At 29.5% G+C, this 17149-nt stretch overlaps 1 protein-coding gene across 7 annotated transcripts in view; it reads right to left on the bottom strand.

Moving 5' to 3' along the window:
• LOC103314073 (uncharacterized) overlaps positions 1 to 17149 on the bottom strand; it is a 195757-nt gene that overhangs the window by 46480 nt on the left and 132128 nt on the right. For 4 of the 7 annotated variants that reach the window (XR_010333764.1, XR_010333765.1, XM_015981844.2 and 1 more), the window contains exon 3: positions 2041 to 2742. Coding sequence is in view for 5 of the 7 variants with exons in the window: in XM_015981844.2 (XP_015837330.1) it covers positions 2041 to 2740 (700 nt within the window). In the remaining 2 variants the exon portion in view is untranslated. The other 3 variants (XM_064356272.1, XM_064356271.1, XM_064356270.1) reach the window with 3 other exon arrangements.

Here is a 17149-nt window from a genome sequence, read left to right as displayed (position 1 = left end):
TAGAGCATTAAATTCGCAATAGTAAGATAAACATAATGCAAAAATGTTAAACTTTTATTGGCTGATTTTGCTTAGATTCTGAAATATTTTTTTTTAGCAAAAACAAGCTCCTGTTAAAAATGTGTAACTCAGAAACTAAGACTCCTAGAAAAGTTGAACTTTCACCACTTTAAATAGGAGAGTTCAACCTTAAATCCTCTATAATTTGATTTGCGCAATGCAATGAGAAACGTAAATAATTTAAAAAGTTTGTTAAAAGTGGAATAACTTGAAAAATTTAAATGGAACGACCTATTTTAGATTTTTGCTTATTAAAGATTATTAAATTGTCTATCTACAAACATGAAGTTTCAAATGCCTAAAGTTAATAATTAAAAAGATATTTAAATTTAAAATTAAATTTTAGCAACAATGCAAATTATTCATGAGCATTGTCGTTACCACAGTAACCCATACCATAACCATAGCAACTCCATTTTGAATCATTTGACGTAGATTTAAAAGTTCGTCCTAAATAATACAATTTTAACTATTTCACTGTAAAAAGTGCCGAATAATAATCTAAGGGTAACATTAAAGTTATTATTAGCTAAAAATTTCACTTTTCGACTACTGAAACAATATTTAATAATTTTTAATGATTAATTTTTAATGTTTAAAGTTAAATATTTTTTTATTTTTTATTTAACTGTTATTGTTTTTAGATAGACAACTTGAAGGTCTTTTAGATGCAAAAATAAAAACAAGAATGTTATTTTAAAATTTTTAAGGTATTTAACTTTAAAAAAACCTCTTTTTTTTAATTTCTTAATCGAAGTGAGCTAAGAAAAAATACATTCTTAAAGTTTAACTTTTTTTTAAGTTTTAATTTTTCTAGAGATCTTAGTTTTTAAGTAATAATTTTTTAAAATGAGCGTTTTTTCGTAAAAAAAATTAAGTCTTCAAAAACCATTCAAAATCGACCGATAAAAGTTGAAGTCAAAATCATTAGTTTTAAAAGCTACATCAAAAAATGCAAAAAATATAAGGTGTTCCTTTTAAAAATATATAAGTTTATATTATTGCTTATTTTTGAAACAACCTGTATATTTGAAAAATTTTAGGTCAGACAAAAAATTAGTATCTACAGCTTAGGAAAATAAAATTATTACTTTTCCAATATTTAGAAATTAATATAGACTTTACCTACTCGCAAGGACACCCTGTATAAGGTGGAACAGCAACTTGATAATTCTAAGCGATAATTCTTTGCGCCCCATCACATATTCATCAAAACGCTGAGAATACGGTTGACGATACAAAAAAGTGTAAGAAACAAAGTTATAGAGAATTCAATTTACTATAAAAAAAGTTTGGGTCACCATATTTATATCTTCTACATTTTAGGTATAAATTAACATTACATGACCATCGATAAAATGAAACGAATCCATTGCTTTAGCGTCTTTGAACGCCTTTAGCGCCTAAACCATTGACGACAAAGATAATATATAGTCTTGCGGACTTTTTTAAAGGATGTTCAATTCCCTACAAATTTCTTCCTAACATTTTTCTTTAGCCGTATTCCCAGCGTCCTGAAAACTACTGGACAAAGCAGAAATTTCAATTAATTTTTTTCTCATGTTTCTTATGACAATTTAGTCGGCAGTTTTTCTATTAAAAATGCAAGGCTCAACATTAGTGCATTTTTTTCAAGTAATTAGTGAATTGGTTGGATTTAAATTAATTTAAAACGATTTAGCGCCGAGAAGGTAAAATGCTCGAAGCGTCCTTATTTTTATTCTGCTGTACTATTCTTTTAGGTTCAGAAATTTCTGAGATTTTATGTCTCCTAAGTAAAGTTATAGTCATTTATTAGTCGCATTAAGCGATGTCGTTATACCCCGTTTTCACTGTATGTACAAATATATAAGGGGTGCTATTAAAAAAAAACAACTTTAAAGGCTGCACTAAAAATATGGAACAAACTGTATGGGGAAAAATAATTTTATAAACTCCACTTTGAGCTCCCGTTTACAATTCCCAATAACAGTGACTCACCCTGTATACTATGACGTGGACTTCTGCTCCCCGTCTCTTCATCTTTGTGCCATGTTGTGGACTCGGACGGTGTGAGACTAGCTCTTGGGGTTCTGCTTGAATCAGGAATAAGACTATTTCTGGGACTTCGGTTAAAATCCGGTGCTAAATTTGCCCTCGAACCATAGGTATTACTATCAGGTACTAAACTGTGTCGAGGACTACGATTCGAATCCGGGACTAGACTATTTCGGCCACTTTTACTAACTTCCGGAACGAGACTATTTCGCGGACTTCGATTAAAACTATCCGGCACTAAACTATTTCGAGGACTTAACGCAGAATCGGGCACTAAACTGTTTCGAGGACTTCGCGAGTAAGTGTCATTTGGCACTAGACTATGTCTTGGACTTCTCAAGCCTGCAGTGTCCGGAACTAGACTATTTCTTGGACTTAGGACTTCCGGGGCGAGACTGTGTCGAGGGCTTCGAAGACTTTCCGAATCTAGGGAAATGTCTGGAATGATGCTGTGTCGTGGACTGCGGTTTATTTCAGGTGCGAGGGTGTTTCTGGAGGCTCGCTCACTGTCCACTGGTGAAACTGCAATGCTTGCTCGACGACCGGGGCTTGTTCCAGCCGAGCGAGAAGGACGGGTTTGAGGAGATGAGGCTGCACTTCGTGATGCTCGTCTGCGACGAGACGAGGTGCTTCGGTGGAGCATTTCTGGAAACAAGTTTCACGTTTGTAATCATAATTATTAATAAACAAATTGCTAATGTTGATTTCTTTTACTAGTCATTTACCAAATATTGATAATAGAATTATCCAGGGTGTCTCAGCTAAGACCTTCGAGGCTGATATCTCAGATATTTGTCAACGGATTTTTATGAAATTAATTTAAAATGCAGATATTTTAGAAGATAAAGATTAAAATCCATTTAATGCAACAACTCAAGTTTTAAAAACGTAATTTTTACATGCCTTTTCAAAATGTTATGCCTTTTAAAACTTATATTAAAAAAATTATCGTCAGTGAAAAATGCTGTCACAAAAAATTCCTTCGTGGAAGACGTCTGTTTCGCGAGAAAAATGAGAAACAAAATGTTAAACGTGGATATATAGAGCGTTCAAATAAAAACCTTGGCTCAGGAGACTGTGGAATCTTCTTTTGTTTTTTAATTTTCCAGTGTAGAATTTTGACAGTCATTACGAAATGTCAATATTGTCAAACGAAAATCTTCTTTGATTTCACTCAAAAACCTGCTGAAAGTTAAATCCAACACTACAGCAGAAATGCGCGCAGTAACCCAAGGCAGCCATAATTTCAAAAAGTAGAAAAAAATATTTAAAAAATTTTGGTGATTTCATTTTGCTGCCACTTTTAGACCCTCGATGCAAATACACGGGCGTACTTGGATAAATGAGTGGGTTTGTGACTAGAATTTTTAATCGAAACAGTTGGTGTAAATTTTATTTAGGCTATCAAGTAAACCTGGCTAGAATGAGTCAAAGGACAAACTAAGAACATGTTTGTTGTAGGGAAAAAGCATGTATTAACAGAATACTCTCAAATTCCGTCAACCTTTTTCTTCCGTTGGGGCAGTACGATTCCAACATAAACATTTTATGTTGTTATGAAAAAAACATGATTAACACTCGAACAACGAACTAAAGCATAATAAAATGCAAAATTCACACAGTGCAGTCAAACCACAAAAAATTGTGCACTCACACACAATTATGGAGTTCTGAAAACGTTGAACAGAGAGAAAAATACGATGAAATAAGACTAAATACAAAGCAAAACAAGTAACGAATAAAATAAGATTACAAGGGTGGAAAAATACCTAACCTCAAAACTTTTTGACATTCCATAAATGACTGCCGGCAACTATTTCCGGATCCGATTACACTGTTCCCAAGTTCAAATTTAAAGCACAGTCAACTGAGCCAAGGTTTTTAAATGAACGCATGATAGATGCAAAAGCGTAGATCTCGATGAGACAAATGAACACTACCATTGAATTTTGGTCAACCCTACTCGCACTGTCACGCTAGAGACATTTCACAATTATCTCTCACCCATACAAAGTTAAAAAACAATATTTTTGACTTACTTTTGGTACTGGATGCTTTAATTCTTTTAAAGAAGACTAAAAGACTGAACAACTGAAAAATTCTCGTCAATTGAACATTCAGGACTTTGGAAATGTTTTTACATACACTGCTGATTGGATTCTCTTCAAAAGCTTGAATTACAGCCCTAACTATTGCTTGGTTTCCAGTGACGTGTTTTGTCCTCACTCGATTTAGTTCAGGTACGCTTCCTGTGTTTTCTTATATAGAAAAGTTGTTCTATTTGATGAGCATTATTACGTGTTAAAATTAACACATGTATTTCTAATACACCGTATGTAATAATAATACATAATAACATTAATAATAATTATTGTTATTAATATTAAAAAAAACTCAGTAAATTCCCTAGTAGCACACTTTTATAACCGAGATAAAACCTTCCAATTTAACCGCCAATTCCCAAATATGACGCTTTTATAAGCTAACTGTTAGTTAACCACTTTATCTAACCGTTGTCTACACGCGGTTATGTTGCGGTTATATAACTCCTCTTATATCTCGGTTATATTGCGGATATGTATCTTTATCTAACCTTTATCTACGCGTGGTTATATTTCGGTTATATAATTTCCTTTACATTTTGCTTATATTTCGGTTATGCTTAGTGATCTAACCATTCTATTGCCCTTATATAACTTTTGCCTAAAGTTTACTTAAAAAAACTCGTAGTAAATTTTAATACAAATTAAATTTTTAAATATTTAGAATAAATAAATTGGTGCTTCTATGCAGCCTCTTTGGAGTGCACAACATCACTAGTGCACAATATATAATGTTCAGTGTTTTGTTGATTCCTTGTTGAAAAATTTCAAAAGAATATTTAAGAATGACTTCTGCAAGAAAATATTCGATAACCAGAACTAACATAGAACTACTTATGTTAAGACCGAAGATGTTGTAGGAGTAATAGGAAAGGAGAAATGCCATCTTACAGCAAAACTTCTTATGTAGTCAGTGTTATCTTTTTCCTCCAATGAACAAGAGTTTGTCAAACTGTTAACAAATTACAGTTATCAGGAACTAAAGTATTACTATTTTCAAAAACATATTGTTCACTGTTCATTGTTTTCTCATTGAAGGATTAAAGGGTCAGTAAGTTGAAAGTGAGAAAATATTCATTCTTAGAATAATTTTCATTGGTTTTGACAAATTCATTTTTTTGTGGTCAAAACTAAAATACATTTAGGAAAGCTTTTTCAGCTTTCAATTAAGTATAAATTCAAATTGTACTCTACTTACATGATAAACAATAAATATAGATGACGATTCACGTGGTTGCAACACGTAGAAGTAAAAAAAAAGCAAAAATCAGTGTTGAATGCATTTTACGACCAACAAACTAGATAATTTTCAACCATATAACCAAAAATTTCTTAGATCACTTATTTTGTTTTGTAATTATTATTATAAAATGCCGGCAAATATTAAATATAACTGCAACATAACCATGCTTAGATCACCGATATATAAACTGAATCTAGCATACGCTATATTGCATTACATACATAGCAGTTATATAACCGTCACATAACCTTTGCTGTATACGCTAGACATAACCATGGTTAGAACACTAATATGTAACCTAAATCTAGCTTGGGCCATATTACTTTAGAAACATAACGGTTATCTAATCGTAATATAATCATGGTTATAGACGCTAAACATACTCATGGTTAGATAACCGTTATATAAGCTGAGTCTAACATAATCAATGGTTAGATTGCTGTATTGCGGTTATAAAACGTTATATAACCGAAAGATAATTCAGTAAAACTGTGCTACTAGGGTTGTTCTTTTTAAGAATGTTATTTAACTCCGTAGTATTGGTACAGGATTTGAGGGTCACTAGAATAATTTCTCTGTAAAAACTAAATTTAATTGTTGCAACAAATAAGAACATTGTAATCACGATAGCGAAAAACATCACTTTATAGTTTTGACATTGTCATCATTTCATTTGGCTTTACTTTAGATTTGATCAAAATTTAAATCCGCTGGTTCTCTGTTTGATCACTCAACCTAAATCGTTTCGAGCAAATTTGGTTTGTGTTTTGTATGGAGGATTTTCATCAAATTTACGTCCCTGGACTACAATTATTGAAGTAATGAATTGGTTGTCATGATTAGGATTTACGGCCAAGCACATGGTAATAGCAATTGTTGAAACAGCATTTCACAAACAAATAATGTAAATTGAGTGATTTTCTGTTATAATTAATTTTTATTTTATATAGAATTTTGAAGTTCTTCTGTCACTCACATCATTCTCTTTAAGTCTCAATCCCAAGACCGTAAACACCCTGTATTATTATTATTACTATTACTATTCAGGTAACTCTACACATAGTAAAAAAAACCGTGTGTAGGGACTATGTCAGCTCGATTTGCGTGTGCGTCATCAATTTCATTTTTTCATTACCAACACAAAACTATAAAAAAATATCAAAACATTGCAAATTTAAACAACTAAGGGTGGTATTCTTGAACATTAATTTACATGTGCACTTCTACAACACCATCAAGTGTCACGAATTTCTCAACCTGACATTGACAATAAATTATAGTCGTTGTCGCATGGTTGTCGAAAGTGTTATCGGTGTTATTCTGAAGTATTTGTGTTTATTGTGTTTTACGATTTGCGTTTCGCAAATTAGATTTTTGATTCTGCGTTTATTAGTTTTGTGAATTGTATTTTTTGTAATTAATTAATTATTTGTGACCAATATTCAAAAATTTCTTACGATTAAACAAGCATTAATATAATAATGTGTTGATATTAAAAACTAAAGTAATGAGGATCAGCTCTTTTATTCTATTCAAATCTCATTACAGGTGCAAAAAATATTGCACTGGTAGATACTTTCCATTATTCTGACACCAAGCCAAACGCTTTATAAATGAAATAAAAATGGAAATTACATAACCTTACATATTGTATGTATACCACAGATACAATGTAGGTACGGAATCCTGGTGCGTATAAAGAGTCAATAAAGCCTAATTTTGTTAATAAGCATTCACACAAGAGTGATCTTCTAGTTTCTAGATAGTCAATATTACAAGTTTAATGTTCATACTTTTGCTTCTGGTAGTGGAATGTGGACCTACATATTCAGTTTCAGCTTTTAGATCTTTTACTTCTCACCTACAGAAATGCATAAACATGATTACAGATTCCAACTATTAACAAGACTTACATCTTTGTTTAGGGTAATTCACACATTACTTTAGTTTCATTACGAAACTTCTTGTCCATACTCATTATGTTTATAATTAATTGTACTTAACTTAAATAAGACACTTCCGTGTAGCCTACTTTACTCCCACTTTAGATACTGTTTTTTACAGAATTCATCTTCAAAGGGCACCAAAAATTGTGAGTTTAACTTTGGAATGGTACAACTGTTGAAAAACTTGTTAATTTGATATTGGCGTAATAAACAAGACAGACATCTAGGAAACAATTTCCAATACATTGCACAGAATTTTAATTGTATTTAAAGAAAACGACACCTTCACCACCAACGAACAACCCAAAATTTAAACACTTCATAGCCTTAAAAAATATTTGATAATTTATCACCGCTACGATCCTGCAATGTAAACGTAGTGACAGAAATGTCAGATGATGCACACGCAAATGGAGCTGACCGCTACTACACATAGATTAAAATGACAATCGAACGAGCACTTAAAAGCTACAAATTTTGGAAAAATTCTTGAAAATTATAGATTGTATGTTCCAGTTGTAACTTTTTTACTTTTTTCATAAAAACATAAACATTTGCCGAACATCTGTTTTTCTCTGAGAACTTATTAAAAAATTTGCAACAATTATATTTTATACTTTTCTGAAATAATACAGTTTTATGTTTATTTGGAATCAAATGTTCTTTACATCTTGTGTTATAGGCGTAGTTATCACTAGAATCCTTAAATGTGACTATATTTTTGAGTGTTTTAAATGCCTCTCTACAGGAATCTGTCTTTTTTAATTAAACAATAATTTGGACAGCCCTCTTTTGTGATCGAAATACTTTTTTTCTGAATTCAATGATGTAACATAATAACCGTTACTTATATTAGAAAATAAAAAAATTAAAATTCAAAAATTTTCTGGAATAATAAAACTAAGTGAGCCTTGAAAATACTGTTATTAGCGATATCTGTCACTGGTATATTAGCCAAAAATTAAACTTGGCTGCAATAATTAGTTTAATAATAGTACATTTAAGTAAAACTGAGCGAAAAATATTTCCATGTTGACGTATCATGGGGACAGAAAGCCAAAAAGTTGGTGGAAATCATTTTAAACATCTTTTGTAGCATAAAAATCAAGTATTTTGTGTTCCAATTTTTTAAAATTAAATGTGTTCTTTTTCAGTTAAAAGTGTTATTTTAACAATTATTTTTAACTTTTACTTATTTTTGGTCAACGTTTAAACAGCAAAAAGCTAACGATAGATAAAGACAACATTTCTAAGGCCAACAAAATATTACATTTTTCAAAACTTTCAATTTTTTTTAAGTTTCGGTTAAATTAGGGTATGCATGTGTTATACCATAGAACTCAGAAAAAAATGCTCTTCTCAAAAATATTAAATTTGACCCTTGTTGCTATTTAAAAAAAAAAACAAGTTAGCCTTGTAATTGTATCCGAAAAACAAATGGAGATATAAATGTAATAAACATCTGAAACGACAGAATTTATATACTCTTAAGCATGCACCAAATTTCAATAAGTTTTGATGAATAGTTTTTATAATATTTAACTATATCCATACTTTTTAGCGACCCTGTATATTGTGTTAACATGCGGTGTCCAACATAAAGTCGCGACTATATAGCTCTAACATGGTCACTACGTTTACACATAGAAGAATCGTGGAATCATCCAAAACCAGATCATTATTTACATTTTTTGACAGAGAGCTAAATATTATACAGTTTGATTTTTGATAGTTAATAACTAATTTATTACCCTCAACCCAGACATCTATTTTATGATATAAAGAGCTGTAATCGCCTCTTGCATACTCTTGCTAGTGATCAGAAAATTTGAATCGTCAGCATACGATACTATAGTACAACGAGGATTACTATACTATATACACTATATACTATATATCGAGCGTTCAAATAAAAACCTTGGCTCAGGAGACTGTGGAATCTTCTTTTGTTTTTTAATTTTCCAGTGTAGAATTTTGACAGTCATTACGAAATGTCAATATTGTCAAACGAAAATCTTCTTTGATTTCACTCAAAAACCTGCTGAAAGTTAAATCAAACACCACAGCAGAAATGCGCGTAGTGACTCAAGGAAGCCATAATTTCAAAAAGTAGAAAAAAAAATTTAAAAAATTTTGGTGATTTCATTTTGCTGCCACTTTTAGACCTTCGATGCAAAAACACACGGGCGTACTTGGATAAATGAGTGGTTTTGTGAAAAGTACGATGAAATAAGACTAAATGCAAAGCAAAACAAGTAACGAGTAAAACAAGATTACAAGGGTGGAAAAATACCTAACCTCAAAACTTTTTGACATTCCATAAATAACTGCCGGAAACTATTTCCGGATCCGATTACACTGTTCCCAAGTTCAAATTTAAAGCACAGTCAACTGAGCCAAGGTTTTTAAATGAACGCATGATACTATATATACTAAATACTATATTTAAAAATGTCGTTTATAAAAACCAAGAATAATGTAGGTCCCAGTATCGACCCTTGTAGAACGCGTAATTTAATCTTTTTTTAGATGCTAAAGACACCCGTTGTTCCCTATTCTCCCAAAAACTTTGGAACCAATTAAGGGCAACTCCATATTTCTACATTTTGAACGATAAGATGTCGTGATTCTCACAGTCAAATAATATTGCAAAATCACTGAATAAACCAATTACTGTTTCCTTTCTGTCCATGGTTGAAACAGTAGTTGTTAAAAATTGAAAAAGGGCCGCATCTATACTTTTACTTTTTATGACAGTGTGATATTAAATTATTAGATAATACAAAAGATATTAATTGTTTATTTACAACTATTTTTATTGTTTTATAAATACTGGAACACAAATTTTTAGCTCTATTATTGGATATATCAGTTTTCGGAACTTTTTTATGCAAAGGAATAACATTTACTGATGAAAAGATAAATTTATTATATGAGTTACAGAGTAAATATTGCTAAAGTTTTTAGTAAGATTAGTTGACATAATTGTCATAAAAAATCGCACCATTTCTTTGATTTCACGTTTTCAACACTGCACCATTAACTTAACCTTGAGAACTACATAATAGACTATGAAAACTCTGTAGAAAGATCGCACTCGCACCACATGAAAACGCAAAAAATATCTATCTATTTAAATTACCAACATCAAGAAGAAGTTGTTATTTAAAAAATTCTTGTGATGTCAATGTGAAAAAACAGAAATTTGTTGTGGAAACTTGACAAATTAATAGAACAGATCTACCTAATTGAAATGATTAGGCGTTTGCTATTTCTAATTTTTTTTTGTCCATTTTGGAGGTTAACTCAGAATAGTACATATACAGAATGTCCGATTTTCAAGCTCCACCATGGGGATCTCACTTATTATACAAAATACGACGTCAGTTAAAATAGGACAAAATTACACATTTTTATGTTGAACAATTATCTGAAAGAAAATTTGATGAGTCATTTTTTCAGTTTTAGTTTTTAAATTATTGAAAAAAAATGAAAATTTGTAACTTTATTTTTTATTTTTTCAAGCAAAAACCAAAAAAACTAGACGTTTCTAACTAGAACGTTCTTTAACTGTGTATCATCTGCAAAGGCATGGATATTTACATAATTTACGGTTTCTAATACCTCTGCACTGTAAATTAAAAACAGAAACGGTCTGAAAATTGAGCCTTGTGGAATACCGCATGTAATATTACCTGCTCTTGATTGTGAAAGGCTTATAGTAACAATTTGTTTTCTATTTGTCAGATATGAATGAAAAAAATTCGTTGAAGTTTCGTCGAAAAAATAATTTGTATTTTATGGAAGCTTTGTGTCTAAATCATCTGAATATTTTTTTACTAAATCGTATATTTGCTGTATAATTTTCAAAAAATCTCTATTAGAGAAAGTCCAACAGTTTTTCTTTTTTTTCTTTGAAGTTGCTGTTTGTTAATAATAATGGTTTATCAACAACAAACAGAAGCCCAATTTTAGTTATAAATTAAATAACAGTAGAAGTACTAGTTGTTTCAAAACTATACAAAACGCCAACGTCGCATTTTATTTTCGAATTATTTTTTTAAATAAGATTGATAAAAAATAGTTGTAAAATAGTTATAGACCTGTCATTGAAAGTATAAATTACATTAACTAATATTTTTTTAAAGAGCATGAATAATTTATAACAGCTAGTTTTGAGAGAAAATGCGACGTTGGCGTTTATTAATTTTGAAACAGCTAATAGATTATTATTAATCAACGAGTGTGATTCAAAAAAACGACTTTTTCTTAATTTTTATTAATAAAATTAATAATTTTAGTAATCCCTATTTTGCTGTCCGACAATTCCATGTTTGAAAAAATCCACTTAAAGATTGGAACAATTTTCTACATTTTTCATATCATATCAAAATTATCGATACAAAGAAACCCCAGCGAAATTAGCGTGAAAAAAATTCTAAGACAACACCTTTAAAATAAATAATTCAGAGTTAACCCTTTGCAATAAGCAATTAAAAATCTATAAAACGGCATATAGGTTTGAAACAAACTTATTTTTTTATCAAAAGTCGAAAGAAAACAACCTAAAACGCTGTTAATTTTCTTTCTAAATTTTTGAATTCTCGAAATCGTAAAAATTTTCCGGTCCTGATTAAAATAGCGATTGTGTTTTTGTAAAAAAAATTGTAGGCAGTTTATAGGCATTCATAATCTTCCATTTTCGATTCGAAACTATTTGCACATGAAGAGTCTTCTTCGAAAACATTATCGCTGCAATTTTGTTTAGATAAAATAGTGTAAATCGGACGCTTTATTGCCGAGTGTATTTTTAAACGACGAGTGATAACGAGAGGTTTATCATCCAAGAGGTGAAAGAAATGAACCGATTTACACAAAAACGAGGCGAATACAACGTTTTATTTTTCGAATTTGACTCAACAAGGCTTGAAATTGCTTTATATTTGTTAAAAATAATCTGACCAAACAGATGTCAAAACTTTCTTGTACAGAAAAAAAACGTAAATTTTAATTTTTGAAGAATAAAATACTGAAATTAAAAATAATACAAAAAAATTATAAAATGGCGTATATAGTCTAACATAAAACATAAATATGTTTGGACTGTACTGTTTGAACTTTAATTTAGGCATTTGAGGTCAAAATCAGAAAGGTATTACCAGAAAGAAACCGTAATCCCTATTTTCTACCCACGATCACTGTGATTAGCAAAAAATTATCACTGATACAAAACAAGCAATTTATTAAATGTATTTGATTAATTAATTGTCGTAACCTGTACTCTTTGAAAAATAAATTACAGCTGTGAGAGTGGGTGTCTTTCAAGTCTGGAAGCTAATATCTTGTGCTTCTTGCGAGAATCGAGTCCTAATTATCGAAGTTTCCAAGTGCTGATTTTCTTGTTAATATGGTGGACTTAGTTGGCTTTTTCTAAAGCAACCCAATTACGCAGACATCAAGCGAATCGATTTATTACTTTTCAGTGATAGACTGAAGCGTTTAATGAACAACGACTAGTTGGAAATTTCTAATTTCAAAGTTATGTAATTTAGTTCATTCATTTTCATTTTTCATCATTGTAAATCAATGCTCAAGACTGTATTTAAAATTTGTAGGTTCACTATCTAATACAAAAATTACAGTGTATTTTAATCCTATAAAGCTTAAACAGGTTTAAACATCTTTGATTTATCAATTGCACTTTTCTCAGTTTTTTTGTTATTTGTTTTCTGTCTAACTGCGCCGATTTAATAAGACCTGTAACATACCGAAAACATGGAGTTTTCATTATTAATGTTTGCCTTCGTTTGTAAATAACAGCAATCTGTCGAAAGAACATAAGAGAAAGAAATTTCTATTCCGTGTTTTTTTCTCTCCCTACACCCCATCTTCGATCAAAAAGCGTCAAATTCATTTCACTTTTCCACCGCAACGTATTTTTCTTGACGCCTGGCCTTTGAAGTGCAAACGTTACTTTGAAATGATTCTTTTTTAATGCGAAAGGCTAAGATACATCGATATAAAAACTCAAATACAGTTGATGGTGAGACTGAAAACAAAATTTTCTCATATAAAATCTTCACATGGACTTATTGCATGTATACAGTCACACAAAATGAATATGACCTGCCCTTGACAATAAACAGCCGCTGTAATAATTTTTCAGAAATCGTTTATTTCGTTTATCAACTGTTGAAATTTTTAGGGAAGGAAGGTAAATAAATAAATGAAACATTCTAGGTTTTAAATGATTGTGCAAAGTATTGAAAATGAACAATAAAAATTTAAAAATAAACATATGAAAGTGGCCGTGATCATCTTTATTCGTTGACTGTTGAAATGATTAGGTAAATATTTTTAACTGGAAATGTCGCAAAGTTTCGATTCTTTGAAAGAAAATAAAAAAAATAAATGTGTTAGTTTGTTTATAAATTTAATTATTATTCGGTTGATTCAAGTTTTAATGTGAGATAAAAATTTGCCTAAGACAAATGTCGCAAATCACACATTGTCAGTTGTTTAGAAGACCGTTTAGAATTGATAAACAATAACGAAGATTAATTTAATTTTTCGATAGTTTCTTGGATTTCTTTTATATTACCTACTGTATTGAAAACGTGCTAGTAAACCACTAAAATTGAAAATCATATTTTGAGTTTCCAATAAGGTAATATTTTAGCTTGTTATATTTAAGTAAGGAACTCAAAAACATGTTTAAAAGCTTTAAAAATGTAGAAAAGTCCTTTTTTTACCAAATTTTGTCATTTTCAGCTTATTTAGTGACGAAATTTCAATCAAAAACAAACGAAATCAAGTGAAACAGGTGAAGTAACACTAGTTCGTTTTTTTCTAATTTTGAGTCTCAGGTTTAAACATGAACTAAAACAAGTAAAATTCATATACATTTCGATCAAACTTAGTAATATTTCAGCTAGGTTTAGCAAGATTATTTGAAAAAAAAAAACAATTTGTTAACCACATAAAAAACAAAAATCACATTCTATTTTGGCTTCATTTTGTTGACATTTCACAATTTTGATTCGAGCTGAAAAAATGCGCTCAATACTAAATTTTTTTGTTTTCTTTTTGTTTTAATGACATTTCTAAACATAAATATTAAATTAACTCGAAAACAAAACATAGACTTCATACATTGTTCGTTTTTTTTTTTGGCTAATTTAGGCTAAATATCGTTCCAAATTTTTCTGATTTTTAGGTGCATTTTGACAAATTCTTGCAAAATAAATTGGTCTTATCTTAAGAAGATAAAATAATATCAATTTTTTGTATCATTTTTTGAAAAAAACGTAGTTTTTACTTTAAGAATACTCTAAAATGGCTATTAGTAACACCCATTTTAGTATAATTGGGTAATTTTTCATTTAATTTCTAACGAAATGTTTGCAAAAATTCGTTCCTGGCTGAAAAACATGCACAAGGAAGGCTCTTTATTGTAAACGCTGGTTAGAATATAGATTGTTTTCCAACTACTTTTTTCTAAAAAAAAAAATAGTTTTCAAATTAAAAATGCGTTTAGAAATGAAATTCACACAATTTTCGGTCTAACAAAATGTGTTTTCTACAAACTTTTTAGAGAACATTTCTGGCTTTTAACCCTGTCAAAATATTTGGAAGAAAATGTTTTATTCAACTAACTTAGTAATTTTTCATTTTGATTAAAAAACAAAAATTGCATGATTTTTTAAATAATTTTTCGACTTATTTTTAAAGAACTCTCGCACAAAAACAAACAATCTAGTGAAAAAATTAAAATTACATTATCTTCATTCCAATCTTTACGATTTTAAAGTGGACTTTAACAAGATTTTAGAAAATAAATACATAAGTCCCAAGTTCAAAAACAAAATGAAATTTTTCTAAAGATAAACTTAGTATGTAAACTCAAAAAAATAATAATTAGATGTAATTTCGATATTAATTTGTTGATTCCTCGGTTAATTTGTTTGAATAAAATATTTCGAATTCTTATATTAGTTTCCGATTAAATTACCAAGATTATATAAGTTTTGTTTTAATTTAGCAATAATTTTTCAGTTTAGTTTAGCGACATATGTAAACTCAAAATATTAAGTTGAAACAGAACATGATTTTCGACTAACTGTTTTGCATTTTCGTTTTACTTTGACAAAACTGACATCATTTTCTATTTAGATTTTTTTATTTTTAAGTTCGTTTTAACAAATTCTTGCAAAATAAATCAGTCTTAATTCAAAACATATAAGATAACATCAATTTTAATATAATTTCGTTTTTTTGCATTCAATTTTAGATACATTTTTTGAAAAATGGATTTTGTTTCTGAAACATATTTATGTATTCAAAAAAGTAGAAACAACTTTGACCCAACTGTATTATTGTAAAAAGTTCACGTAACATAAATTTATTAAACTTTGGTAGAAATACAAAATATAGTTTATTTTTTACCAGCTTAAATCAAAATTAGGAAAAAATTAGTTTGAAAAATCGAAAAACACAAAACTGTCACAATTTAGGAGAAACTTTGTAAAGACTGTAAACCGTATCAAAACGTTCGTAAAAAAGTTTTATTCAACTAAATTGAGTGATTTTACACTGTTTCTCACAAAAAAAACTGAGAATTTAATTTTAAACATGTTACTTTCTTGAAAAATATGAAATAAAAGATATTTCGAGCAAACTTTATTATAGCTTTTCGGCTTATTTTTGAAAAAACTTTGTACAAAATCGAGCTAAATCAAATAAAACCCAAGCGCACTAAATTTTGTGATTTTCCAGCCACTGTTAGCGAAATTAATCAAAAATGTTTAAAATTAACCTTAAAAATATACTTACACTCCTCAAAAAGATAAAAATATCTCCATTTTACACTTAGTTTGTTTTTTTTAATTTATTTTCAACAAATTTTTTCGAAATATTTAGGTTTTTGGCTGAAAAATGTGCAAAAATTACTCAAAAAAATAAATAAAATAAATAAAAATCATGTTGTGGTAAGTTTTACTGTGCGATGTTGTCTCTAGCAAAATCTCAAAAAAAAAAATGAGATCTAAAATTTTTTGTACAACAAATTTCTTATTCAAAAATAAGCTGAATTGAAAACAAAATAAGGTAAATTAAATCACTTTCGATCTAATTTTATGATCTTACAACTCTGATGCTTGAAAAAGCAAGGGTAACACCATTTTTGATAATAACATAATTTTGTATTTTATTGGATTATTTTTGATAAATTTAGCACAAAAAGAAGTAACGTGAATAAAATACCAATCTCGACTTTAACCAAATTTTTTAAATTAAATGATAATCTGAGAACTAACGAGTAACATTGACTTTAGTCTAATTTACTGAAACCGACAAACAATTATTTTAAAAAGCTTTTATTTAACTTGCTTTGTTGTCTGTCTGTCTGTTTTATATTTTTGGAGCCAAATTTGAAAGGGTTCCCGTTGTAACAATGAATTGAAATTTTGCATACTTACTTAATGAGCGTGACAATGCAATCCTATGTAGTTAAATACCCTTTAAAAGGGTTAAATGGGGTTTTAAAGTTTTAGGTTATGTTTACAATGTGTTGGTCATTGGGAAATATATATCTGATCACTTTCATTACGTTTCGTTACAAACAAATGTCGCAATTTTTTTTAATTCATTTAGCTTGGACGATAGTGTATAGACACAGAACAGACTTTAGGATGTGCTTTCAATGCTAACAGCTGTTTTCTATCACATACTACTAAACAAAATAATGGTGCAACAATAATACG

The sequence above is a fragment of the Tribolium castaneum genome, chromosome 4 (assembly GCF_031307605.1).
Source record: "Tribolium castaneum strain GA2 chromosome 4, icTriCast1.1, whole genome shotgun sequence".
In the NCBI taxonomy this organism is placed as follows: domain Eukaryota; kingdom Metazoa; phylum Arthropoda; class Insecta; order Coleoptera; family Tenebrionidae; genus Tribolium; species Tribolium castaneum.
This window is presented reverse-complemented; position numbering and strand designations above follow the sequence as displayed.